General features: G+C 62.7%; 1 protein-coding gene across 8 annotated transcripts in view; it reads right to left on the bottom strand.

Annotated features, from left to right (window-relative positions):
- Positions 1-1,679: 1,679 nt before the first annotated feature.
- DPP9 (dipeptidyl peptidase 9) overlaps positions 1,680-27,425 on the bottom strand; it is a gene marked incomplete at both ends in the record, with an annotated part of 28,130 nt that continues 2,384 nt past the window's right edge. For 2 of the 8 annotated variants that reach the window (XM_080712861.1, XM_080712860.1), the window contains 19 exons: positions 1,680-1,772; positions 2,745-2,856; positions 4,924-5,066; positions 5,548-5,700; positions 7,222-7,368; positions 7,442-7,587; positions 8,000-8,135; positions 8,239-8,391; positions 10,634-10,713; positions 13,318-13,480; positions 13,562-13,739; positions 15,671-15,771; positions 16,306-16,367; positions 18,877-19,005; positions 20,038-20,151; positions 20,337-20,505; positions 20,584-20,757; positions 22,089-22,201; positions 24,526-24,779. In XM_080712861.1, coding sequence (XP_080568987.1) covers positions 1,680-1,772; positions 2,745-2,856; positions 4,924-5,066; positions 5,548-5,700; positions 7,222-7,368; positions 7,442-7,587; positions 8,000-8,135; positions 8,239-8,391; positions 10,634-10,713; positions 13,318-13,480; positions 13,562-13,739; positions 15,671-15,771; positions 16,306-16,367; positions 18,877-19,005; positions 20,038-20,151; positions 20,337-20,505; positions 20,584-20,757; positions 22,089-22,201; positions 24,526-24,779 — 2,620 coding nt within the window. The remainder of the gene's footprint in view (positions 1,773-2,744; positions 2,857-4,923; positions 5,067-5,547; positions 5,701-7,221; positions 7,369-7,441; positions 7,588-7,999; positions 8,136-8,238; positions 8,392-10,633; positions 10,714-13,317; positions 13,481-13,561; positions 13,740-15,670; positions 15,772-16,305; positions 16,368-18,876; positions 19,006-20,037; positions 20,152-20,336; positions 20,506-20,583; positions 20,758-22,088; positions 22,202-24,525; positions 24,780-27,425) is intronic. The other 6 variants (XM_080712862.1, XM_080712863.1, XM_080712865.1 and 3 more) reach the window with 6 other exon arrangements.

Genomic DNA, 27,425 nt, shown 5'->3' with positions numbered 1-27,425 from the left:
GAGCGCAGGATTACGAGCGTGCCCACCACGCCCGGCTTCGGGCTCATTACTTACACAACAAAAGTCTAGCAGGCTGTAGTGGCCACACTGTCATCTCAGCGACTCACTCAGGAGGCTGAGGCAGGACGAGCACAAGTTTGATGCCAGGCTGGGCAACCTGGTGAGACGGGTCTCAAGATAAAAAAGGACCGACAGGAGGACTGGCTCAGTGGTGGGGCGCCCCCTGGGTTCAGTCACCAGCACTGCAAGAGGAGAAAGTTCATCCAGAAGGCCCAGTGCCCCGACAGGGAGGACTGGAACCCGTGTCTCTCTGCACCCCGGGGTCAGGGAGGCCGGCACGGCGAGGACGCTCTCAGACAAGCAGACGAGGTGGCGCGAGGAGTCTGGGCCCGCCGAGTCCACGCTGCCCCGTGCGCACGGGCACCATCCACGCATCGGAGGCGCATGGCCCCAAGCTTGTTTTTGTTAAACCCAGGGGCATTCTACCTCCGAGCTACACGTACTTTTAAATGAGATCTCAGCAGGCTGTTGAGTCTCACCGCTTGCTGAGGCTGACCTCCACCCTGTGATCCTCCTGTCTCGGCCTCCCAAGTACTAGGACCACAGGTGTGCGCCGTCAGCAGTCTTGCTTCCTTGTGTGCTGGGGAGAATGGCATGCAGAGCCTCCCCCGTGCCAGGCGGCAGTGTACGGGCCACGCTCCTCCTCTTTAGAGGCAGGGCCTCCCTAAGTTGCCTGTGCCGGCCTCCAACTGGGGAGTGTGCCAGGAGGGGCCGTCTCGCCCTGCAGCCTCCGGGCGCAGCACCGCAGCAGGGCCAGCCCGAGCAGCCCGGGCACCCTCCCGCTCAGAGCCCCAGGCAGGTGGCACCGCTTCCACATGGAATCGTTTAATGAGTCTACATCTTACACACATAATTATAAAAGAATAAGAATCGACAAAAATATTTTCTTTCCATAATATGTAGAGGTGGTTTCTGTTTTTTTTTTTTCCGTTTTCTGTTCTCTTTACTTTTCTTGCCCAAACTCTTGGTGGAGAGGGAGGGGGAGTATGAGCCCCAGGCGGCGCAGTCCCAGCCCCGGCGGTGGCACACGGCGGTGGCCCCAGGTGTGCCGGCGGCCGGGCGGCCGGTTACGTCTGTGCTGCCCTGAAGCTCAGGTCGGCGCAGGGGCTTCTCCCGCGCACTCCTCCAGGCCGCGATGCAGGGCTCAGCAGCACTGAAACCTTGCTGGCCAGCAACAGGCCGGTTCGAGTTTGGGCCCTCCTTGCTTCCTGTCTTTTAAATAATTATTTAAAATGCCCTCCCCCCAAAACACGACACAGATATGAAGTGGGTGGCTGGCGGCGGCGGGTGTCGGCATGCTTCTGTGCTGGGCCGGGCGCGGGCTCGAGTCTGTGGGCGGGGGCCTCTGCCACCCGCGGGCCGCGGCCTCCTCCTCCCGAGGACAGCGAGGAGGGGCCGTCGAGGGGCCCGTGGAGACGGGCCGCGTCTCTGTCCTGGCAACCAAGAAGCAGCAAGCAAAGAAACCGGGCGCGGTAATACAAAACAGAAAGGGTCGAAGGCTCCGGCGCGGCGTCCAGCGGGCGGGCGGAGGCGCCCTGTGGCCCCGGCCAGGCCCCCGGGCCCGTGGCGGCGGCGGCGCCGTTGTGCTCTGCGAGGGCGGCTCCCGAGGGCGGCGGCGCTCAGAGGTATTCCTGGAGGAAGTGCAGCAGCGTGACCTCGTAGTGCTCGCCCGACTCGGGGCAGCGGATGCTGTGCCTCTCGTTGGGGTAGATCTGCGGGGGACGGCAGAGCTGGGCAGTGCGGCCGGGGCCCTCGGCCTCTTCTGCAGCCCGGGCCTGGGTGGGACTCGGCCTCTGTCTGCCAGCCCGCACCGACGTCCCCGAGGGCCCGGTGAGGAACCCGAGGACTGGCCGGCCAGCCCGGCCCTCGGTGGACCGGCACCGGTCTCGCTTCCAGGGGAGCCTAAGGGGCTCCCGGGGCTGGAGGGCCGAGGAGGACCGTCCAGATGCGCCCACAAGCTGGCTGCCACCCAACACTGCTCCGGTGGCAGAGCTGCGCCCACTCCTCGCCGCCTCCGCCAGCAGGGCTGGCTTCCTTCTTCTTGGTGTTGGATGGAAGACGGGGGTTCTACCTCTGAGCTAAACCTCAGCCCGACTTTGTCGTTTTGAATGAGGGGCTTGCTAACTAGCTGAGGCTGGCCTCGATCCCACGATCCTCCGCCTCAGCTTCCTGAGTACTGGGAATACAGGCGTGCGCCCCCACGCTGGGCTTGAGCCAGGTCTCTGGACCTTGCTCCCCCACAGGCACCCGCTTCCCCCGCCGGGCTCCCGGGCCTCCCTCCTCTAACCTTGGCTGCATCAGGCTGTCCCCCCGTAAAGCCCCGCCTGGCTCTGCGAAGGCTGGCACCCTGCCCCCGGACAGGCTCGTGCCCAGCCCCTGGCTCTCCTCCTGAACGGGCGCCCTCTTCCCTCTGCGGGGCCCGGCCATGGCCCTGGACCTGCCAGGCCCGTGGTGAGACAGAGGCCAGGCCAACACAGACACCTCGCTTTGTGGCAAGACCTGTGCCCCGCGGGCCAGCGGCCGAAGCCGCCGGCCACGCTCACCACGGGGTCCCTCCCCTGGCCCCGGGCCCGCCACGCCTACTGCCTGTGGCTCCCTACACTGGCCCCTGGAACCCGCTCCGCCGTCCCCGCGTGTGCAGAGCGGGAGCCCGGCCTGGAGGCCGCCCAGCAGCCGCCACTCACCTGCAGTTGGTACGGCTTCCCCGCCCGAATCAGCTGCGAGACAAGGAAGTTTGTGTGGAAAAAGTGCACGTTTTCATCCAGGAAGCCGTGGAGGATGAGCAGGCGGTTGGGCCTGGAGACAGAGCAGAAGGGCTTGACGCAGGGCTCCGGGCGCCCCGCACGCCGCCGGCCGGCCGGGCCGGTCAGAAGCCCCGAGCTCGGCCGGGAGGGGGGCGGAGGGAGCTCTGGAGCTGCTGTGCCCAGCGGTGGCCACCTGTGATTTGCTCTCCTGTCTGGGGTCCTCTTTTCTTTTTCCTGTGGTCTACCTCTGAGCCACGGGCCCGGCCTGGTTTTATTTTCTGTTGAGGAAGGAGCGCGCTAGGTGCCCAGGCTGGCCTTGAGCCTCGGCCTCCGGGTCCTGGGAGCATAGGCACGTGCCACGGTGCCCAGCTGGGGTAGCCATGTCCAGCAGAATGACTCGGCCGCCTTGGGCAGCCCCGCAGTGCGGGGTGCCCGCCGCCTCTCTAGTTCCAGAACATTCCACCCCTTGAGAGCAAAGCCCGCCTGATCAGCAGCCCTGCCGCCTCTCGAGCCGTCTCCCCACACCTTGTTTTTGCGGTGCTAGGGATTCACCCCAAGGACGTTCAGCTTCCAAGGTACATCCCCAGCCCTACTTCTATTTTGAAACAGGGTTTCAGTGGGTTGATGAGAGTCTACTTGTTGAGGCTGGCCTCAAACTTGTAATCCTCCAGTGCCAGCCTCCCAAGTACTGGGATTATAGGCATGTGCCACCGGGCCTGGCTATTTATTTAGTTTTGCAGTACTGGGGATGGAAAAGAGGGGCATTCTTCCTCCAAGCTACCCCCATCTTAGTGTTTATTCTTTTATTTGGAAACGGCCTCACTGAGTTGCAGAGGGCCTGTGAACCGGATCCTCCTGTCTCAGCCTCCCAGATGCTGGGATTACTAGCATGAGCCACCACGCCCAGCTCCGGCTCTTTATTTTAAAATCACTCATTTCCTTGTGGTACTGGGTATTCAGACCAGAGGCACTCTGCTTCTGAATGACAGCCCCAGCCCTACTGTTTAGTCTTTACTTTGAAACAGTCTCACTGAGTTGCTGAGGGCCTCACTCAGTAGCTGAGGCTGGCTGTGAACCGGACCCTCCTGTCTCAGCCTCCCAAGCGCTGGGATGACAGGTGTGCGCCCCCACGCCCAGTTCTCTCAGGACCTCTGGCTCTGAACTTGAGAGGAGATAAAGGCGTGCGTGGGGCACATGGAGGGGTGTGTGCAGCAGCCGGGGTCCTCCACACAGGTCCAGAGCCGCAGCCCGCTGTGGCTGGCCGCAGGGTCTTCGGGGTAGGTCCCTGGGAGGACCTGCGCAGCTCTCCGTCCCACGACTGCATGGGCCCCGGGGACCCCAGCCACTGGGGACATTGGGGACGGACGCTGGAGCCCCGTGGACTACACGGCGTCACCACAGAGGACGCCGAGGAGCCAGCAGTGTCAGCGGCCACAGCGCAGGGCTGACGGGCGAGCCCCAGGCCTCCTTGGGAGGCTGAGACAGCAATCCCAGGTTTGAGGACAGCCTCAGCAACCTAGTGAGGCCCGGCCTCCAAATAAAGGTAAAACAGGGCTCAAGCGAGCCTGGAGGGAGAAGCCCGTGGGTTCAATCCCCAGTGCCACAAAAATAAATAAATAAGGCTGTGGACGTAGCTCAGAGGTGAAATGCCCCTGGGTTCAAATCCCAGCGCCACACACACTCCTAGCCAAGCGCTTTGAGGAGGGAGGAAGGTGGAGCCTGAAACCTGTGGGTCCAACTTTCTTTCCCTCTGGGGAGGGAGGGCAAGGATCAGGCCCAAGGCACAGGGGGCGGGCCTCACACTGAGGGCGGGCCCAGGGCGAGGGGGCGGGGCCTCACACTGAGGGCGGGCCCAGGGCGAGGGGGCGGGCCTCACACTGAGGGCGGGCCCAGGGCGAGGGGGCGGGGCCTCACACTGAGGGCGGGCCCAGGGCGAGGGGGCGGGCCTCACACTGAGGGCGGGCCCATGGTGAGGGGGCGGGGCCTCACACTGAGGGCGGGCCCAGGAGGTGGAGCTTCACCCCAAGGGCGGGCCCAGGCCGAGGGGGCGGGGCCTCACACTGAGGGCGGACACGGGGGCGGGGCCTCCGGGGCAAGGGGCACGGGGGCGGGGCCTCACTCGTTAGGCAGCTTCTCCACGTGCAGGGCCACGGAGCCCGCGTCGTAGCCGTGCTGGTTGTTTTCCGGCACGTCCATGTAGCGCTCCGTGTACCCTGTGTCGTAAGCCATCCAGACGGTGACCGGGGCACCTGCGATGGCCACCTGAGGAATACAGGGGACGGGTGCGGGGGACAGAGGCGCGGCGGGTCAGGGCGCGGCTCGGCCAGCCGTCCCAGGGCCTCCCCTGGGCTCATGCACACCGGCCGGCGGGGAAGGGTCGTGAGACCACGCGTCCCCATGGACTGAGCGCCGTGGAGGGCACGGAGGGGCCGCCCGCCGTCCTGCCGCCGCCGCCTCCTCATGGCCGCCCCGCAGCCCGCAGCGCCGCCATGGCCGGGGCCCCTCCCCGCGCTCTTCACACCGTGCCCCACCTCTGCCCCTCCGAGGCGTCCCGGGCTCAGCCTCCCACAGAGAGCTGCTGGCGGGGTTTTGTGCAGCCGGATGCCATCCTGGGGTCGGCGGTGGCGGGCAATGAGGAGGGGGGCTCGGCCCCGTGGGGCTGCTGCAGGGAGAAACAGCCAGGTGGCAAGGCCCCTGCCGAGGCCCCTCCCCGGGGCTGGGGTCCGAGCAGCCGGGGACCCACCTTGAATACCTGGGGCTTGTGGATCAGCCCCATGAGCGACAGGAAGCCCCCGTAGGACCAGCCGTGGATGGCAACGCGGCTCAGGTCAATGAAGCCGTACTTCTGGGCCACAAACTGCAGGCCCTCCACCTGGTCTTCGATCTCCACCTGGCCCTGGGGACAAGGCCGGGCCGAGCTCAGTGGCCTCCCTGTGGGCCCTGTCCACCGGCCACAGTCCCTCGGGATCCTCCCATAAGGCTCTGAGGAGGCCGCATCCCCTCTCGGGGCCTCAGGGTGCCCATCCTAAAATGGGGCGGTCTGGTGTCCTGCCATGCCAGGGCTGAGGCCGTGGGGCCACCCTGCCTGGCCGCCCTCCCCCCGCTGCCTGGGTCCTGGACGTCACTCCGTCCTTCAGACCCACGGGATACACTTCCATCTTGAGCATCGGGTGGAACCGGGGCCTTGGGCATGCGAGGTAAGTGCTCTGCCACCAAGCCACGTCCCCAGTATTGCTTTAATTTCATTTTGAGAAGGGTCTCCCTAAGTCGCCCAGGCTGGCCTTGAACTCGCTCATCTTCCTGCCTGGCTGCTCATACAGCTAGGACAGGCATGCGGCACACCAGGCTTAAATCTTTACCCATTCATTCCTTTTTGCCGGCACTAGGCCCAGGGGCATTCTACTCAGCTACATCCCCATCCCATTTTTTTTTTTTTTTTTTTTGGTGGTACTGGGGTTCCTGGAAGCCCTTCTACCTCCAGGCTCCACTCCCAGACCTATTTTATACTTTTTTACTTTTGGAAACAGGGTCTCTTAAGCCAGTGCGGCTGGCTTTGAACCAGCGCGATCCTCCTGTCTCCGCCTCCCAAGTGCGGGGATCACAAGTGTGCGTCACCACGCCCGGCCCCAGCCCAATATTTTATTTTATTTTTTGTTTTTTGGTGGTACTGGGGTTCCTGGAAGCCCTTCTACCTCTGGGCTACACTCCCAGACCTATTTTTATGTTTTTGAAACAAGGTCTCTTATGCCAGCATGGCTGGCTTCGAACCTGCGCGATCCTCCTGTCTCTGACTCCCAAGCGCGGGGATTAAAAGCGTGCGCCACCACGCCAGGCCCAATATTTTATTCTTTATTTTGAAATAGGATCTCACTAAGGGGTGGAGGGCCTCCTCACTACGTAGCTGAGGCTGGCCATGAACCCGGATCCTCCTGTCTCAGCCTCCCAAAAACTGGGATTACAAATGTGCGCCACCACGCCCAGCTCTAAATTTTTAGTCTTTATAAATGACCCTGAAGGTGGTATTGTTAGAGCAATAGAAATGGACGGAGACAACCACCACCATCACCAGCATCACCCACCGCCATCAACATCACCACCACCAGCATCTCCATTATCTTCACCGTTCTCACCATCATCATCTCCCCACCACCATCACTGTCACCGCCATCCCCCCACCTCATCACCACCGCCTCCAGCACCATGGGCGCCGTCACGTCCTCACCCCTTCACCATCAGCCCCGCCGTCACTACTGCCATCAGCACCCTGGCCCCGCTCCACGTCTAGTGCGCCACCCCGTGTCTGCACGGGCCCTGGGCCTTCCTGGGGACCAGCAGTGCCCGCCCGGGGCGCGGCTCAGAGCAGACCACTGGGGCGTGCCCTCGGCTCCCCACGCGACGGGGAGGGCCGGGAGTTTACCATTTGGTTCTTCAGGGCCCCTTCGAAGCGCAGCCCTCTCTGGCAGGAGCCCCGGCCGTCGATGACGACCACGGCGTAGCCCAGCGAGGCCAGCGTGTTGAGCCGCAGGTACTTGATGCCTTTGAAGGAGTTGTTCACGAGCTGCACCTGTCGGGCAGGGCGTGCGTGAGGACGCGGTGGGGCCGGCGGCCGGGAGGCTGAGCGCGGGCGCCGCACCCACCTGGGGGCCCCCGTACACAAACAGCACAGTCGGGTGCTTCTTGCCGGGCTGCAGGGTGTGCGGCTTGTAGATCATGCCGTAGAGCCGCACGTCCGAGCGCGTGTGGAAGTGGAAGATCTCGGGAGGCACGTAGTCTGGGGGACAGCCTGTGGGAGACAGCGCGCTGGGAGCCGCGCCCTGCGACCCCCAGAGGGGCCGCCGCCCGCCCCCGGAGCCCAACAGCCTCTTTGGTCAGTGACTTCTCGCTGATTTTTTTTCTGCAGTAACCCCGCGGCATTCGACCTCCGAGCTCCACCCCAGCCCTACTTTTTATCCTTTATTTTGAAACAGGGTCTCACGGAGTTGCAGAGGCCTCGCTAACTGGCTGAGGCTGCCCGCGAATCCCGATTCTCCTGTCCCGGCCTCCCAGGCGCCGGGGCGAGGGCGCGCGCCGCTCCTGGCTAAGGTTTCTTGTGCACACATCTGGGGGTGGGCAGGTTTAAATGAGAGCCGTCAGCAGTACGGTGTGGGCTGACAGCATGTGAGGGCCAGCCGCCCGGCCCGCCCGCGCCCACTCACTGGCGGCCTCCATCATGCTGGCCCAGAAGCGCGGCTGCTTGTGCAGCGGGTCATCATCCGGGCCGCTCAGCTTGTACACGTGCACGCAGGGCGGGGTGCTCACGCTGCTGTAGTGGCTGATGAACATGTCGAAGTTCTGCAGGAGGACGGGACGCTGAGTGCGCGGCCGCCCGCCCGCCCGCGGAGCCTGCGCGGCCGCGTCCCGGAGCGCTCCGCGGCAGGCCGCGTCCCGCGCGCACCTGGCTCATGGAGCAGTGGTGGGAGAAGCCGGGCGTGGTGAGGCGCACGATCTCGCCGGCCGCCTCGTAGCTGGCCACGTACAGGTGGTGCTCCAGCGGCGTGTCCTTCGTGCCTTGGAAGTACACCAGCTTCGTCGCCTCGTTGACCCAGATCTGCGGGGAGCGGGCTCCTGGTGAGCGGGCGGGGCTGCGCTGCCCTGGCTCCGGCGCGGAGCTGCCTGCGATGCGCCACCCGACCCGGCGTCTCTGGTGCGGATGGAGCCAGGCCGCCAAGCCCAGCGCCCCCCCATCCAGGATGGAGGCAGGGGAGGGCTGCCAGCCCCTGCCTGGGTGCCCGGGAGGCCCCGCGCGTCTCCTTCAGCGTCTTCAACACAGGACACGCGGCAGCCGAGGGGGCCAGCCCTGAGCCAGCACAGACAGGACCGAGTCATGGCCGAGCACGCCGGCCCGGATGGGCCTGGGAGCCAGGGAGCAGCCGATGGCTGCAGTGACCACACACGCACGAAGGCAGAAGCCAGGCCGGCCTCAGGGTGCGAGAAGGGAGGTGTCTGGGGTGCACAGAGGAGGAGGGGCACAGAACTCTGCCAGCAGCGGGACTCTAGGCCACCGCTGAAGCTCCACGTGGGGATCGACGCGCATGAGGCTCTGCAGACTGGGAAGCGGCTCCCGGCCAGAGCAACAGCTCCGCCCAGGTGCCCGCCTGGGGGCCAGCACTCGGGAGGCTGAGACAGGACTGCAGGTTAGAGGACAGCCTCAGCAACGTAACGAAACTCTCATCAACCTGTGTAAAAGTTCAAAGTAAAAATAAAATAGGGCTGGGATGCCAGGCGTGGTGGCGCACGCTTGTACACCCAGCGTTCAGGAGGCTGAGACGAGGATCGTGGTTTGCGTTCAGCCTCAGGTACTTAGCGAGGCCCTTTGCAACTCAGGGAGATCCTGTTTCAAAGATTTAAAATAGCCGGGCATGGTGGTGCACGCTTGTCATCCCCGCGCTTGGGAGGCAGAGACAGGAGGATCGCGCAGGTTCGAAGCCAGCCACGCACGCTGGTTTAGGAGCCCCTGTTTCCAAATAAAAATGTAAAAAAATAGGTCTGGGAGTGTAGCCCGGAGGTAGAAGGGCTTCCAGAAACCCCAGTACCACAAAAAAAAAAAAAAAAAAGATTTAAAATATTAAAAAAATAGGGCCAGGGATATGGCTCAGAGGCACAATACCTGTGGATTCCATCCCCAGCACTGCAAAAAATAAAAATAAAAAAATAAAATAAAATAGGGCCGGGGGTGCAACTCAGAGATAAGATGCTCGTAAATTCAATCCCCAGGACCACACACCACCCAAAAAAAAAAAGGAAAGAAAACTATTTTTTCCAAAATAGTTTTTGGAAAATCACTCTGTTTCCTGTGGAGCCCTGTGGCTGGGCAAGACCCAGAGGGCCGTGACGAGTTTCCCGGGGACACGGAGGACGCTCCTGGTCGCTGTGCTTAGCTCTGCACACGGGCTGGTGTGGAACCAGGGCCCGGCGCACACTACGGCACCACTCGCACACGTGGTGTCCAGAACTGGAGGGACCGGCCAGGCCTGGCGGGGCGCTGCAGAGGACTCTCCTCGTGCCCGCTTTGACAGGCTTCTGCCTTTTCCTCCGGGACCTCGGGGCGGAGATTAGGACAACAGCACTCGTGACAGTGGCTCACGTGTGCCGTACCGCTGCTACGACTACGTGTGGGACTCTGCCCTTGGCATCTGGGCCATGTCTGGGGGCAGGCGGGGGCCGCACGGGGCCATCTTGCCTGAGGGCGCGCTGGCGTGGAGTGCGCGGAGCCAGGCTGCGCTCAGCACCCGGTGCCCAAGGGAGCCTGCTGCGAGGAGGGACTGCGCTGTCACGTCCCACCACATGGCTGACGAAAGCCAGCCCCAGGCCGTGAACTGGGTGCGCCAGCAGGGAGGGAGCCGCCTGCGCGGATTCACACCTCCTTCCCTGACCGCACGATCAAGACTGTACCGCAATCCGCGCGGCCCTGCGTGCCCTGGGGATCTTGTGGGCCGACTCTGACACCCGCTGCCTCTGTCCCAGGAAGGCCGGGCCCCCGGCAGCCCCTCCTGCCAGCCCGAGAGGGCACTGGCTTGTGTGTGTACCTCCTGTGGTCCTGGACAGTTGTCTTTTTGGTACTGAGGGTTGAACCCAGGGGCATTCTACCTCCAAGATACGTTGTCAGTTATTTTTTTAACCTTGAAAGAGGCTCTTTCCTTGAATCACTAAGGCTGGGCGTGAGGTCGGGACCGCAGAGGGTTGGCGGAAGAGCCCTCCGTCGACTGCGGGCTTTTGTATCATGGACCCAGTGGGCTGCGCCAAGGTGTGCTGGGGTCTGTGCCTGCGTGGGGACGGCGTGCGGCCCGTACCTTGGAGCCGTGCCGCGCCAAGACCTCCCACTCGCCACTGGTCAGCGCGATCTCCTCCTTGATGGCGCACTTGAACTCATCTGGAAGGAAGAAAGAAGAAGTGCTGAGAGGGACCAGCAAGCGGGCAGCACTGGAAGCACTCCCGCGCAAACGGCCAAGGCCGGCCGGGACTCCGGCTCATTGCCTACGGTCTAAAGGAAACCATCACCCACGCGTGCCCGGCAGGGACAGGCGTCCCGAGCACCGCCTGCAGTGCAGTCGCCGGGGGATGGACCCCATGGGGAGGCCCCCGCCCTCTCCCGCTGGGCTCTGGCAGCGTGCCGGCTGACGCGGGCCCAGGCTCCTACCTGCCGTCCCTCCGGGCTCCCTCCTGGCTGCTCGCCCGCTGCCTGCGCTGCCCGCCATCTCCTCTAGCTCAGGGGCCCCTCTGGGTCTCAGAGACACACCCCACTCGGCACTCCTCGGTTGGCCTTTTGAGCTCCCCGCGCCCCGGCCCCCTTCCCTGTCCCTCCCGATCTCATTTGAGGTGCACACGCCTCCCAACGCCACAAGCCCCGTCCCACCCGCCCGCCGGGCTGCTCCGAGGGCACCCTGGTGGGGGCGAGCCGTGGGCGCGGACACAGCCTGCAGCGGGTCTGGGCATCACGGCGCCCTGGAGAGCTCAGGCCCGCTGAGCAGCCGCCGTCAGCTCCATCAACGGCAACCAGGATCAGGGACGCGGCTCAGGCACGGGCTCCGGGAGGCGGAGCGGGCTCTAAGTCCACCCGCAGGGCCCCGAGTGGCGGCCAGCCAGACACAGCCCGACAGCACACGTCTCAATCCAGGGGGCTTTCTTCCTTTTGGTGGCGCCGCGGATGGAGCCCAGGGGCATTCCACCTCCAAGCTACACCCCCAGCCCGATTTTATTTTTAGTTTGAAACAGGTTCTCACTAGGTTGATGAAAGTGTCCCTAGTTGCTGAGGCTGTCCTTGAACCTGTGATCCTCCCGTCTCAGCCTCCCAAGTACGGGATGACAAGCGCGCCACCACGCCCAGCTCAGGGAGCTCTCCCTGGAGACAGCACAGCGGCATCTAGCCCACAGGACGGCAGGACGGCCTGCGCTGCAGCGGCCACTCTCAGCCTCAGCTCCCTGGTTGTAGGCTGGGAGCAGCCTGCCCGCCGCTCCTGTTCCCCGAGGCTCCCGGCACTTGCAGACGCCACCCTCGGTCTCTGCCCCTGCACTGGGGGTGGCCTTGGTCTGTCTGTGGCCCACCTCCAATCTGGGAGGTGAGCCGAGGGATATGCCTCCAGGGAGCCTTGAGGACAGCGATGGGATCCCAGGGACACTGCTCAGCACCCGCAGGGCCCAGGACGCCCGACCCAGAGGACCCGGCCCCAGTGTCCGCACAGCCAATAGAGAGCACCTGCCCACTCTGAAGAGCCTGTCGGGACTGCGATGCATCCTTCTGGGGGTCTGTCCTGCTGCCGGGGACCCAGGCCCAGCATCCGGCCGACAGGCACCTTGGCTATCAGCCCTCAGCCCTCAGCTCCCGCTTGTCCGAACCCCAGCCCTGCAGTGTTCCCTCCAAACGGCCCTTCTGTCTTCCTGGGTCACACCGGACCCAGGTACCCTGCGACACCCCCGTGGCCTCGCTCCCTCAGAGCCCACCCCGGTTCCCTGGCAGGCAGCATGGGCTGGGCTGTCGGGGCCCATCCAGACCTGGACCCACAGGGGCATCTCGGGCCCGGCCATGAGCCTGGCGCGGTCACCTCTCCTTGGTCCACAGCGCGAGTGCTACACGGAAACCAGAGGAGACCCTCCAGACCAGTGTGAGGCCGACCGCTTCCTGCTTCCCCACGGGTCAATGCCCGAGCACCGCGCAGCCCACGGGGCCCCGCACAGCCTGCCCTTCCCCTTCCCATCACCCTCTCTGCTGCAGACACAGGCGGCGGCCTGCCCCAGGGCCTTGGCACGGGCTCCCTCTGCCTGGCATGCTGCGCACCTCTTCCCTGTGTGGTCCAGGTCTCTGCGCTGGGTCACGTCACACAGAGCTGTTCTACCTGCTGTACAGAGAAGCTGCTCCCTCTGCCCTGGCTCTGCTGCGCTGGCAGAGACCGGAGGTGGCTGGCCCTGGGTGTCTTCAGTCATCTTGGGACTGCCGTCTCCTCCACTAGAGCCTTACGGATGACCGGGGCCGCTTCGGCCTCCTCCTGCTATCGCACCGTTGGCAGCCAGAGCAGGGCCGGCCATGTTGCCTACCGAGTGCCAGGAGGCGCCTCCAAGGCTTCCTGCCGTGGCTACACGGTGAAGCCGCCGTCATGGGGCAGCAGCCGCAGCCCAGCTGCAGACAGTGTGAGACCCCAGCCAGTCAATCTTGTGTGGCCCTGGGGACAAGGCTGGGGGCTTCTCCCAGCCATGCCCCCTGCCCTTTTACTTTTTGTTTTTAAACAGGGTGTCGCTAAGTTGCTGACCGTCCTCAACCCTCGATCCTCCTGCTTCAGCCTCCCAAGTACTGGGATTCCAGGTACGTGTAACCCTTTGGGAAGACAGGTGGCAAGCCTGGGACATGCCGAGGGCCTGGCACACAGGTGTTCCGTAAACACGCGACTGGCTAGGCCGCCGCCTGCCTCTGCTGACCTGGTCCTCCGGGGCACGCCCAGCGCACGCACACCTCGGGTGAGCGCGGCCCCTCCGCTCCACTCACCTTCGCTGGGGCTGAGCGGCTCCGTCCAGTCGTAGCCACTGGGCTGCAGGATGGCGGTGACCTTGTACAGGTGGCAGAAGCCGGTCTTGCACTCATTGGCGCGGAGGAAGCAGAACTCCTCGTCCCCCTCCGCCTGGGGGAAGGGGTAGAAGATGTCGTGCACCTGTGGGCGGGGCGGGGGCAGGGGTCAGAGGCGGCGCGGTGCAGGGCTGCGGCCAGCCCCGCCCTCTGGGCCGCCCCTTACGTTGATCCAGACATTGGTGACCTCCTCGTACACCACGTAGGGCTGGACGTTCTTGGGGACGGTTCTGGCGAAGGCCAGCCGCTGCTCCTCGCTCTCCGGGGTGGGGATGAACAGGGCCGGGGGCAGGAGGACCAGCTGGAGCCGCTGCTGGGGCCGGTCCAGGAACATGGCCCAGGCACTGGGAGGGAGCCGACAGGAAAGCCGAGCCTGAGCGGCCGCCAGGGGACAGGAACTTACGGGGCAGGCCGCACAGGCTCCGCGGCCCTGCAGCAGCCTCCTTGCCAAGCCTAGGCAGCACTTCCCAGATGTGGGAACTTTCCTGACCACCCTTCACCCCACCGCTTGTGTTCAGTGGACTCCCCACGACCATATGTGAAGAGGGGACAGGCCGGTACCCTAAGTGGAAACGCGTTACCCGAGGGAGCGGCAAAGACAGCACGGAAGAGAAACCTGTCGCAGGCGGGCGTGCAGGCCCCCTCTGGGGGCAGCTAGAGTGGAGGCGCTGCGCCAGCGACCCGTAGAGGGTTTGGGAGTGTTTGAGGCTGGCAGAAGCAGAATTTCCTGGTAAAATATGGCTGGGAGGCAGGCGTGGGGCACACACGTGTAATCCCAGTACTTGGGAGGCTGAGACAGGATTGCGGACAGCCTCAGCTACTTAGTGAGGCCCTTTGCATCCCAGTGAGATTGAGACCCTGTTTCCAAAAAAAGAATAAAAAATAGGGCTGGGGGTGTCACTCGAAATAGAATGCCCCTGGGTTCCATCCCCAGTACCGACAAAAAAAAAAGCCAGAGCGTGGGCGCTCGGGCTCCGCAGGCCGCGCAGCTATGACTGTGGGAGAGGGACGCTGGGGATGGAACACAGGGGCCTTCCACCTCCAGGTTACGCCCTCAGCCCTGCTTTATTTTTATTTATTTATTTTGGTAGCACTGGGGGTGGAACCCAAGGGCTTTCTACCTCCGGGCTACACTCCCAGACCTATTTTATACTTTATTTGGAAACAGGGTCTCACTAGGTTGCTGAGAGCCTAAGTAGCTGAGGCTGGCCTCGAACCTGCGCCATCCTCCTGTCTCAGCCTCCCGAGTGCAGGGATGACAAGCATGTGCCACCACGCCCAGCATCCTGTTTTATTTTTTATTTGGAAACAGTCTCACTCATTTACTGAGAGCCTCAGTAATTTGCTGAGGCGGCCTCGAACCTTTGATCCTCCAGTCTCGGCCTCCTAAGTCCTAGGATGACAAGCGTGCACCCCTACGCCCCGACTTCCCCAGTTACTTAAAAGCACAAAAGCCGCCGTGAGCGGTGGGTGAGATGCAGACTGGACAGTGGGTGAACGCTGCACCTGTTCTGACTCAGCACTTCTGAAGTTTGAGAATCTCATCAAAACCTCCCAGGGCTGCAACATCAGCACTGAGAATCCAGTTTCCTTCTTTCTTATTTCTTTTTCAGTACCAGGGATTGAACCAGGGACAGTCTATCTCTGAGCTGCCCTGTTCTATTTTATTTCCATTTAGGTTTTTTGGGGGTTTTTTTTTTTGGACTGGGGATTGAACCTAGGAGCATTCTACCTCTGAGCTACACACGCTCAGCTCTATTTTATTTTGTGGTACAGAGGGTGGAACCCAGGGGCTTTTCTACCTCCAGGCTATACTCCCAGAACTATTTTATACTTTCTTTGGAAGAAACAGGCTCACTGAGTTGCAGAGAGCCTCACTCAGTAGCTGAGGCTGGCTTTGAACCTGTGTGGTCCTCCTGCCTCAACCTCCCAAGCGCAGGGATTACAAGCGTGCGCCATCACGCCCGGCCTTACTAAGTTGCTGAGGGCCGGACACAAACCTATGATCCTCCCGTCTCAGCCTCCAAGGACTGGGATGACAGGTGTGCGCCACCACGCCTGGCTAGCTTTGGGTTGTTTGTTTGTCTGTTTGAAACGGGGTGTCCCTAAGTTGCCGAGGGCCTTGTTCAGGAAGGAGCCCGTGATCTTCTCTCAGCCTCCCTAGGTCTGGGATTACAAGCGCGTGGCACCGCGCCTGGTGAGCCCAGGTTAGCGCCGTGTGGAGACAGGCCAGGCACGGGCGGCCGGCGGCTCTGGAGGGCATGGCGACACTCACTACTTGCCGTCCCGCGTCCACCCGGCCCTGGCGACGTACTCCACGCTGGGGAAGAGCGAGCTGAAGGGCTGCACCAGCTCCTTCTCTTGGGCCGAGACGATCTGCGGGGAGACGGAGTCGGGTCAGGCTTTGTCTGCGCCCGCCAGGAAGACGGCCACCGTGTGGGGTTCATCTGCACCCCAATTCAGGTGCCAGAGTCCCGGCCGCGGACTCCGGACGCACAGTCCCCGCGGTGTGCCGGCTGTCCTCGCTGCCCGGCTCTGGCGCGGGTGCCCCACCCTCCCGGCCCAGGCCCCGCTGGTGCGGTTCTGGGGCCGGCGGGGACCAGCCACAAGAAGCCCTCGGTGGGTCAGGACTGGGACTGGGGAGGCAGTCAGCACCCGGCTCCCTGAGGACCCCAGGCAGGGGGCTGGGCAGAGAGGAGGCGCCAGGGCTAGGGGAGCGCCCTGCTCAGGTGCCGAGGGAGGGGCTCCCGCCCCAGGGGACTTGGGCTCCTCCACGTACCCACCACCCTGTCTCGGCGCCACTGGGGCGCACACAGGCGGAGAGGAGGGCCTGGACGGGAGGCCCGGCTGGGAGGGCCCGTGGCGCCTGCCGCCTGCCCTGCAAGGTCCCAGGACGCTCCCGCCCCTCACCTTGCCCTGGCTGTCACTCTGGAATTCCGCCAGCTTCAAGGCGATCTTGGGGTTCTTGCTGCCTGTGAAAACGAAAGCCAGCTGAGGCCCTGTCACCAGAATGTGCCGAGGGCTCCCGAGTCGCACGCACGGCCCAGAGCCGGCTGGTGGGTGGGTGCCAGGCGTCCGGGTCTGCCTGCGGGCATGGCTCCTCCCTGGCACGCGCAGATTCCTCAGGAGGGACCTTCTGACCTAGGTCTGGACCGCATTCCACACAAGGATGCGACTCTCACTTTACCGCTTAGAACGCACAGGCCACGGCAGGGCGCAGCGGTGCACACCCGCAATGCCAGCACTTGGGAAGGGGAGACAGGAGGATCGCAGGTTCAGAGGCGGCCCAGCACCCACAGCCAGACTCAGCAACCCAGTGAGACGCTGCTTCAAAACAAAAACCGGAAAGGGCTGAGGGTGGCTTGGGGCAGAACGGTGCCGGGTATGCTGGCGCCAGCCTCTAATCCTAGCACCTGGGAGGCCGAGCCAGAAGCCACGCGCTTCAAGCAGTGTCAGCAACCTAGGCAGGCCCTCGGCAGTTGGGGTGGCACCCAGGGGCTTTCTACCTCCGGGGTACACTCCCAGACCTATTTAATATTTTATTTGGAAACAGGGTCTCACTAAGTTGCAGAGAGCCTCACTCAGTAGCTGAGGCTGGCTTCGAACCTGTGCGATCCTCGTCTCAGCCTCCCAAGCGCGGGGATTACAAGCGTGCGCCACCACGTCTGGCTGAGGTAAGACGGTTTCTAATAAATAAATAAATTAATTAATTAATTAAACAGCCTGGGGGTATACCCAGAGGTAGAATACTCCTGGGCTTAAAAAAAAGGGATAACAACCGGACGTGGTGGCGGACACTTGTAATTCCAGTACTTGGGAGGCTGAGACCGGAGGATGCCACAGGTTCGAAGCCAGCCTCAGCTACTAAGTGAGGCTCTCAGCAACTTATATTATAAAATATAAAATAGGAATATAGCTTAGAGGTAGAAAGCCCCTGGGTTCTACCCCTAGTACCACCAAAAAAAAAAAAAAAAAAAAAAAAAAAAAAAGGATAAAGAAAACCGGGCCAGACTGTTGTTCACTGCGGTTCTGGGGTGAGGTGGTGGGCAGACACGGGGTGGCCAGCCCCTGCCTTTGGTGAGCTTAGGCTGGCTACAAGGACGGGACGTGTCACAATAAAACCCCGGGGAAAGCCAGGCGTGGTGGCGCACGCTTGTAATCCCCGCGCTTGGGAGACTGAGACAGGAGGATCGCAGAGGTTCAATGCCAGCCTCAGCTACTTAGTGAGGCTCAGCAACTTAGTGAGACCCTGTTTCCAAATAAAATATTTTTAAGAAAGGTATGGGCATATAGTCCGGAGGTAGAAAGCCTCTGGGTGCTACCCCCGTACCAAAAACACAAACAAACAAACTTAGATTCACTAAGCTGAGGCTGTCCGTGAACCAGCGACCCTCCTGTCTCAGCCTCCAAAGTGCTGGGATTAAAAACATGTGCCACTGTGCCCAATAAAATATAATTTTTTAAATGATGAAAAAGAAATATTAAGAGAATAAGCTGAGTTTGTGGTGTACAACTGTAATCCTAGTACTTGGAGGCTGAGACAGGAGGACTGCAGGTTTGAGGACAGCCTTTCAGCAAGTGGTTAAGACTCTCTTCAAATTAGCCAGATCTCGTTTCAGAATAAGAGCCAGGCATGGCGGCACATGCTTGTTTGTAAAGCCAGTACTTGGGAGGCTACGACAGGACTGCAGATGGGAGGACAGCCTCAGCAATGCAGCCATACCCTGTGAGACCTACGGAGACCCTACTTCAAACACACGCACAGAGCTAGGGCTGTGGGTGTGGCTGGGAGGTAGAAGGCCCCTGAGTCCACTACTCAGTACTCCAAAGTAGTAATAACAAGCAGAATAAAAAATAAAATAAAATAGGGCTGAGGGTATAACTCTAGGGCAGGATGCCCCTGGTTCAATCCCCAGTAACATGAATAAATAAATGGCTTTAAAACTGTTTCAAAAAGGGCTGGGGGTGTGGTGGAGAGGCAGACTGTCTCTGGGCTTGAACCCAGGACAACAAAGAAGTGAATCTCAAGCAGCTTCTCTGACCCGCGGGGTCTAGCTCACTGCCTGTGGCCTCCCTCCGGGGCTCGGCGGAGGGCTGGGACCGAGGTGGGTGCCACGTGCCCGCCAGGGGCGCCTCGCCAGTGAGCCCCACGTCACTGCTTTACCACAGGCCGGCGCCCTGCCTCGGGCTTCTGAGTCGCTGGGGACGGCGGGCAGCCGGCGGAAAGCTCCGTCGGGCTGGGCTGGGCCACCCATAGATAGCTGTGTGGGGGCCGCCATGGTGGAGCCGGTGCTTGGAATAGACTCCACCTGGCACGACGAGTCTGCGTTTGTTCTCTGGCCCTGTCCAGAGACCCCCGGCTGACCTCTGCACTCTAAGATAGGCCCGGCAAGGTCAGCAAGCAAGGAGCCGAGCCCCCGAGGGCAGAAGCTTTTGGGGCGCGCGGCTCCCGACACACCCCGAGCCCCCTGCCCTGCTCACCTGTCCTGGGGTACCGGTATGAGTCTGTCTTCCTGTCCTCTAGCGCGGGGGAGGGGACGTGGATGATCTCCACCTCGGACTCATCCACCTCCTCGTACAGAATGCGCAACGTCTTGAGGCCTTCAGGACCTGCGGAGGGCAGGCTGCTGGGGGCGGGCATGGGGCGCCGGCCCGCTGCCACCGCCCCAACCCCGGGCCTGCTCCGCCACGTGCCCCGCCGTAAGCCCGTGGGGGTCCTCGGGCCGGAGCTGCCCCTACGGGGCGGGCCGGGCCGGACTGTGCCCCTACGATGCTGCCGCTCTAACCCCCGGTACCTCGGAGCGTGGCTGGATTTGGAGGCCAGGCCTTTAAAGAAGTGATCAAGGTAACGGGAGGTCATAGGGTGGCCCAGACAGTGTGACTGCTGTCCTTCTAGAAGAGGAGACCAGGACAGACACACACGAAGGGACGGCTGCGTGAGGGAAGGCGCGAGCTGCCGGCCAGCGCGGGCCGCCGCGGCCCAGCCTGTCACGACTGCGGGACCAGAGCTTCTGTGGCTCAAGGCCCCCGTCTGCGGTACTCTTGGGGAGGACTACAGGTCTGAGGGCAGCCTTGGCAGCTAGCAAGACAGTTTCAAAATTAAAAAAAAAAACAGAAAGGGCTGGGGTCGTAGCTCAGAGGCAGAATGCTCCTGGCTTCCATCAACAGTACCAAGAAAAAAAATAGCCTGGCATCCACATGGTGGCCCGTGCCAGTAATCCCAGTACTGAGGAGGCTGAGACAGGTTCAAGGCCAGTCTTGGCAGCTGGCGAGATCCTGTTTCAAAATAAAAAACAAAATGTGGAGCTGGGGGTGGAGCTCAGGGGTAAAACTCCTTTAGATCTAATCCCCAGTACCACAAAAGAAAGAAGGGTGACTGAGGCCCCCCTTGGTGCTGAGCACACGCCCCACCCACTGGGTCCCCAACTCTCTATGGACTGGCCACTGAGACCTCCAGAAACCGTGTGGCTGGGCCAGGAATGCGGGCAGGCAGCAGGGGTCTCCCGTCCTGTGCTGATCCGTCCCAACTACAGACATGGGGCGGCAGGGCGTTCAGGCTGTGCGGGTTCTGAGACTGTGGGGACCAGGTCAGCGAGGGCGGCGAGCCCCGAGCAGGAGCCTGCAACCCGGAGGGGGACCCACCTTCCCAGGAGGCTGTGGGGCACCACCAGCAGCCCGTGAAGCGGTCAAATTCCTCCTGGATGACGAAGGTGGCGACGCCCGCGGATTTGGGGTCGTCCAAGACATTGGACAGACCTAGGAGACAGCAGGGATGAGACGGCCTTCCAACACCCAGGCGGGGCCGCGGGATGGCGCTCAGAGCCGGCCCTCACCACGCCTGCCACCTGCGCCGTGCTGGGCTCCCCTCCCAGTGGGCCCACACAGGATGGGGCTGTGGCTCGGCCCCAGGAGTGCCCCCAGCCGCTGGGCGCGGCCCTCACCCCTGTGGCAGAAGGTCAGCCGCCGCTCCTCGCCCGTCTCGATGTTGGCCACCCACAGGTCGCTGTTGTTGATGAAGGAGAAGAAGGCGGGGTCGGCGGGGCAGATCTTGGGGTCCATGCGGGGCCCCGAGCACTGGGTCTTGATCTCCAGCGGTTTCATGGGCGACACCTGCAGACAGAGGCGCGGACAGAGGCGGTCAGGCGGCCGCCGGCCCCGCAGGCCCCCCGCCGGCCGGCCGGGGCTCACCATGAAGCCGTTCTTGCCGCCGTCACGGCAGTGGAAGAGGCTGTTGCTGGCCTGGAACAGGAAGAGGCCGCTCTCGCTGTGGAAGTCGTAGGAGGTGATGCCGAAGACGCCCAGACGCTTGCGCTCCCGCAGCAGCTCCTCCTCCCGCGAGTACACGCCGTGGCGGGGCGTGGCCTGGGGACGCACGGGCGGGGCTGGCAGCGGCCATAGAGCCTGCCTGGCCCCGCTGCCAGCCCCGCAGACCCCGCCCTTCCCCCAAGAGCACCCCGGGGACGCTCCCGCCTGCGAGCACTCTGCAGCGGCGGGGCCCAAGCTCACCATCCCTGACCGCAGGACGGGGCGCCGGGGCGGGCAGGCGACCTGTCACGCCCAGCACGCGGCTGCGGGGCATTCTGAAGACCTGGCCAAGGAGAGGACTCCGGCCAAGGAGAGGACTCCGAAGGAGCACTCTTGCATGTGTAAAAGGGAGAAGCAGCTGGGGAGGGGCTCAGTGGTGGAGCACCTGCCCGCCATGCCCAAGGCCCAGGCCCAAGCCAAGACGCAAAGATGACAACATAGAAATGAGGTGCGCCCGGCGTGGCGGCCTCGCTTGTCATCCCCGCGCTCCGGAGGCGGAGACAGGAGGATCGCGCAAGTTCGAAGACAGCCGCGCTGGCTTAAGAGACCCCGTTTCCAAATAAAAAAGTATAAAAATAGGTCTGGGAGCATAGCCCGAAGGTAGAAGGGCTTCCAGGAACCCCAGTACCACAAAAAAAAAAAAAGAAAAGAAAAGAAAAAAGAAAAGAAATGAGAACCAGTGGTTCTGGGGGCACATGTTTGTAACCCCAGCACTTGGGAGGCTGAGACAGGAGGATCACAATTGAAGCCAGCCTCAGCTACTTAGTGAGGCCTCTGCAACTCAGCGAGACCCTGTTTTTTGTGTTGTTCTGTGTGTGTGTGTGTGTGTGTGTGTGTGTGTGTGTGTGTGTGTTGATACTGGGGATGGAACCCAGGGACCTTCTACCTCCGGGCTACACTCCCAGACCTATTTTATATTTTATTTGGAAACAGGGTCTCTTAAACCAGCTGAGGCTGGCTTCAAACCAGTACGATCCTCCTGTGTCAGCCTCCCCAGCGCGGGGATTACATGCGCCACCACGCCCGGCTGTGAGACCCTGTTTTAAAATAAAGAATAAAAAATAGGGCTGGAGGTATAGCTCTGAGGTAGAAGGCCCCTGGGTTCCATCCCCAGTATGAGAGAAAGAAAGAAAGAGAGAAAGACAGACTGAACTCCTGGGGCCCTGCCGCTGGGCCACATCCCAGCCCTCCATCCTGAGTCAGGCCCGGCCGAGTTGCCCAGGCTGGCCTCAAGCTTGCCACCCTCCTGCCTCGGGCTCCTGCGTCTCTCTGGGATGGTGGTGGGCACCACGGCACCGGCACCGGGTTGGCCTTGCAGAGGACATGCAGCGGGATGCCCCGGGGGCGTGTTCCGGGCGGGAGGCGGCCGGCGGGCGGGACACACTCACCTGGAAGTGGTCCAGCATCTGCTTCCAGGACAGTAGCAGCAAGGCCTCCTTGCGCACCTTCTTTGGGATCTCAGAGTAGAGCAGCGAGTTCTCCCGGCTGCCGTAAGGCATCCCTGAGGCAGAGCAGGGAAGCCACGTGAGGACCCGGCCGCCACCGGCCCAGCCCTCCGCGGACAGCCCAGCCACGGGGCCCACCCCAGGGTCCCTCTGCGCTGCTCCCCGCCAGGAGCAAGGCAGGCAGATGCCCCCAGACCCCGCCCAGTGTCCTGCGAGGGCCAGGGCCACCTCAGTCCACTCCTCCTTGCACAGCGAGAGCGGCTACAGCTCGGTCCCGTGAGGACGGGTGGGCACTGCCGCCTCAGCAGCCGCCACGCTCCCGCTCCCGTGAGGCGGGAGGGGCTGCGGGTCCAGGGCGCCCCATGCTCTTCAGCAGAGAGAACAGTCACCGCCGGCTGCACCACGCACTGGTTCCAGGTCCCCATGGATACCAAACCCACGGAGCCCAAGTCCTCATGCCCACGGTGCAGTGTGCGCACAGGACCCACACGCCTCCTCCACGTGCCCCTCTGGGGCCTGGCCTGCCTCACTGGAATGCCATGCCCGTGGTGGCTACACCGTATCACTTAGGGACAAGCCACAAGAAAGCCCTGTAGTGTACTATAGTATCCAGTCCAGGGCTGGCCGAGTCTGTGGTAGGATGAGTCTGGGGGTGCGGAACCCCAGGCACAGAGCCCTGGCTGGGGCTGGGTGTTCCACCTAGAAGCATCTTGGACATGACGGATAATGACACTGTGGTCATTACTAAGGCGACCGACGATCGCCAGGGTCAGGGCGACCAGCTCCCGTGCACCTCCGGTTCTGTTCTCCGCCCAAACCAGGCTGTGACCAGGATGGCCGTGTGCTGAGCCCCTGGCACGGGGTCCAGCCCCCGGCACTGCGTTAGCGGCCGAGTCGAGGATGAACAGCAGGACGCTAGCCCGCTCCCCCAAAGCACGGCCTGGGACCGACTGCGGGCCACTCTGGGGCGGCCCTCGCAGGCACGACCTCCAAACTGCACCCCAGCCCCTCCTTTAGTATTATTTGGAAGTAGGGTCTCACTAAGTCTCTCGAGTAGTGGGATCACAAGCACACACCGCCACGCCCGGCGTGTATCTCATCTTTTAAGAGCAGGGCGGAATGCAAGGCAGGCGTGTGGGACAGTCAGTTCACAGGGGCGCTCTGGGAGACCAGCCTTCAGGAGAGGCCTGGCCAAGGCGCAGGAGCCGCCTCCCCTCCGCTGATCAGTAAGCGATTGCGCCGAGGGGCGTGAGCCAGAGCGTGCCTGGCAGGCTGTGCTGGCGCCGGGCTGCGCTGCCTGGCATAGAGGCAGGGGCGGGGACGGCCGAGGACAGCTGCTGATTTGTGCCGCCACTGTCCCTCCCGGCTTCTCTTGCTGTCCCAGCCCTTGCTCGAGCCAGAGGCGCCGTCCCAGGGCGCCCTGGGCCGCGCTCCAGATGGCAAGCCCAGCACCTGCCGAGGCGTGGGCTCCCCGGGCAGCCTCGGAGCCCTCGCAGTCCTCCCGGGACGGCAATCAGGCGTGGCCTGGCACCAAGACATGTCCTAAACACGCGGGGCTGCGGGGAGGCCTGGGCTGCCCTGGGGGCTACGTGAGCACACGGAATTAGTTCAGGGTGACCCTCTCTCTGACCAAGAACCGTGGCCCTGGGCTCCTCTGAGCGTGTTTGGGGGTCTCTGCCCCAGCCCTGACACACACGGCTCCAGCCTCTGGCTCCGGCCGCTGGGCTTTCCACCCCGGGTTCCCTCACATCTCTACCACGAGCTGTCCTTTGCGGCTTGGAGGGAGTCTCTCCTTTAGCAGGTCTGTAGAGGCTGAACAGGGGCCCCAGAGAGAGGTGCCCACCTCCGTGGCCTGGGTAGGAACACCACCGTGTCAGTAGCTCTGGGTTTGCAGCTGGCAGTAAATTAAGAGCTTGGGCTGGGGAGGCATCCTGCCAGCCCCCGTCCTGGTGACAGGCAGGCAGGGAAAGCCGCCGATGGCTGAGGAGGCCTCCGACCAGAGACGGCAGAGGGATGTGGCCACAAGCCAAGGGCCGGCGGCGGCAGCCAGAGCTGGGCAGGAGGAACAGACCCCGCCTGCAGCTTCCGGAGGGTTCCTCAGGAGGGGACCTTGGAGGGGGCTCCTCAGGAGGACCTCAGGAGGGCCATCAGCCACACAGCTCACATGGTGGACTCCTGGCCTGAGAGAACAAAGTTCGGCCGCTTTGTTTTTGGGGCACTGAGGACTGAACCCAGGGTGCTCTGCCTCTGAGTGACTGCGTGGAACAGTGTGCAGGCCTGGAGCGCCCTGCCCTACCCTGAAGCTGGGCGCCTGGGGCACCGGCAGAGGACAGGCTCCCTGGGGTGCTGGCTGGCGCGTGTGGGCGCGGCAGCGGCTTACCTAGGTAGTACAGGCGGTGGGAGTGGGGCCCGGCCTCGTCCGTCTTCTGCACGAACTGGAAGTCGTGCGGGGCCTTGTTGACGATGAAGCCGGAGTACTTGCGGCTGCCGTGGATGATGCTCCGCAGCCCGTCCCACGAGTGCTTCTGCACCTGGAAGCGGGCCGCCAGCTCCTCCGCGTCGCCCGCGCCCGCACGCTCGGCCGCGGGGGTCCCGCTGGCCATCCTCTCGGCCCCCTCGGAGCGCAGCGAGAAGCTACGAGGAGGAGGACCGGGCAGGACACTGAGATGCCGGGTGCTCCCAGACCAGCCCGCCCCACACGACGCCGGCCGTTCCTGCCTCCGCGCTCACACTTCTGAGATCCCAGGCGCAGCTGCCGACGCTCGCAAAGCCTAAAACCATCTCCTGCCTGCGCTCCCCCCCTCACCCCCACAAGCCTCCCTCCCGCCCCGGGGCCCCAAGAGCAAGACCGGCCCCCAGGTGGGAGTGGCAGTGTCCACTGCAGTGTGGCTCAGCGGGGGAGGGCCTGTCTAGCACGGTGGGCCCCGGGCTCCGCCTCCAGCCCCACGACCAGTCAAGCAATGAACCACCAAAAACACCCAGTCCTCAGGTGACCGACCGCCACGCTCCTGAATCCCAGCCCGTGCCCCCAGCACAGCCCCGCATCTGCCCTCAGGCAGCTCCCAGACGGGCCAGCTCGCCAACCAACGCAGGGCCTCAGGACTCGCTGTCCCTTCGGCCTGCAACGTTTTCCCCTCCTCGCTTGAGAAACTTATCAGATCTCAGCTTAAGCATCTGAGAGGTTCTTGTCTTTCTTCCTCTACTCTTTCTTTCTTTCTTTCTTTCTTTCTTTCTTTTTTTTTTTTTGCGGTACTGGGGATGGAACCCAGGGACATTCTATCTCTGAGCTATACCCCTGCCCTATTTTTTATTCTCTATTTTGAAACAGAGTCTCACTGAATTGCGGAGGGCCTCACTAAGTAGCTGAGGCTGGCCACGAACCGTAATTCTCCAGGTCTCAGCCTCCAGAATGCTGGGATTACAAGTGTGTAACACCACACCCAGGTTTCTCTTTTTTCCTTTTTGTGACATTGGGTAGAATTCAAAGGAGTTTGCCAGGTGTGGTGGCACACACTTGTAATCCCCGCCCTTGGGAGCCTGAGACAGGAGGATCGCACAGGTTCAAAGCCAGCCTCAGCAACTTAGTGAGACCCTGTTTCCAATTAAAATATAAAATAGGGCTGGGAGTATAGCCCGGAGATAGGAAGCCTCTGGGTTCCACCCCCAGTAGCACCCCAAAAAAAAAAAAATTCACAGGAGTTCTACCTCTGAAATACACCTCAGACCTTTCTGTGTGTGTGGGAGGGGTACTGGGGATAGAACCCAGGGACATTCATCCTCTGAGCTACACCCCCTGTCCTATTTTTTTATTCTTTATTTTGAAACAGGGCCTAACTAAGTTGCGGAGGGCCTCACTAAGTAGCTGAGGCTGGTCATAAACCCAGATCCTCCTGTCTCAGCTCCCGAATGCTGGAATTACAAGCGTGTGCCACCACAGCCTGTTTATTCTATTTTTTAATTTGAAACAGGGTCCCACTAAGTTGCTGAGGCTGACTGGGAACCCACAATCCCCCTGCCTCAGACTCCCAGGTACTAGGATTAAGGGCGTGCGCCCCACACCTGGCCTGGCAGATCCTCAAACACTTCACCCCACCCATCACCCCTCAGCCGGTCCCTGGCACTCTTTCACAGGGCACCCTGCTGTCCCTCCTCAGGCCCGTCTCCCATATCTGTCTGTTTATGCTGTATCCCCGACCTTGGTGGGGCCCGGCACCCTGGGCCCTGCTCAGGGCAGCGCTGCAGGGTAGGTGTCTATCGCTATGCCTGCTGGGCCGCAGAACCCAGGCCTGAGGGTCCAGGATGAGAAGCCCGGCGCGGCCCACGCTCAGCCTCCTGTCGCAAGGAGACCCTGGACTCACGGGGACACAGGGTGAATCTGCGCATCTCTGGGAGGCCGGCCCCCCTCACCCTCGCCGCCACCACTCGGCGCACCGCCCCACTGGACTGGCCAGGCAAATATTTATTTTAGGGAAATCTAAACACCCATCTACAGCAGCCCCATTGGGAAACACCAGGATGGCCCGGGGAGGAGGGACGGGGCGCCAAGAGAGCCAGAGCCACCGTGGGGAGTCAGGATGGCTGGCGAGGTCTCAGGAAAACAGGGTGGCTGGGGCGGCCCCGGGCCCTGGCGCATCCCAACTCCCGAAGACTTGGCCCCTTGGCCACAGGAGACCCCATAGCACGGCCACACAGCAGAGGACCCGGCTCTCTGCGAGGGAGGGGCATGGCACAGGCGTCCCTGAGCACCCCAACACTCAGGCCCTGGGAACGCCAGCTCACCTGGGCCGGCAACAGCCTGCTGTGCAGGTGGGGAAACTGAGGCAGGAAGGGCAAAGAGACTTCCTCACACTCGGGGCAGAGTGGATGAGACACTGCTGTTTGGTGGAGGGGCCCGACTCCCGCCCCCCACTGGAGCAGGGGTCGCGGGGGGAGTCCTGGAGTCCCAAAGGGCTAAGTGCCCCCCCCCCCGAAGGGGCCTGGCAGGAGGCATGCGGGTGCGGGGCGGGAGCTGGGGGCCAACACGGGAGAAGACAGGAGAGGGCCAACTGCAGGTGGCTTCCGAGCACTGTGGCTGTGGGTGCCCAACCCCAGCGCGACGGGGCCAGCTTCCCCTTGCCCTCCCCCTGCAGGGGGGCCTCTGGCAGGCACTCGCTGCGTGGCACACGCCGGGTGGCGGGCACCTTCAGGGCAGCAGGAAGCCGCGGGCAGTGTTAGGCAGGGCAGGCCCAGAAACCCCCACGGACTGGCGCACACCTGCCATCCCAGTGCCTGGGAGGCTGA

The sequence above is a fragment of the Muscardinus avellanarius genome (assembly GCF_963383645.1).
Source record: "Muscardinus avellanarius genome assembly, chromosome: 16".
NCBI classification, from domain to species: domain Eukaryota; kingdom Metazoa; phylum Chordata; class Mammalia; order Rodentia; family Gliridae; genus Muscardinus; species Muscardinus avellanarius.
This window is presented reverse-complemented; position numbering and strand designations above follow the sequence as displayed.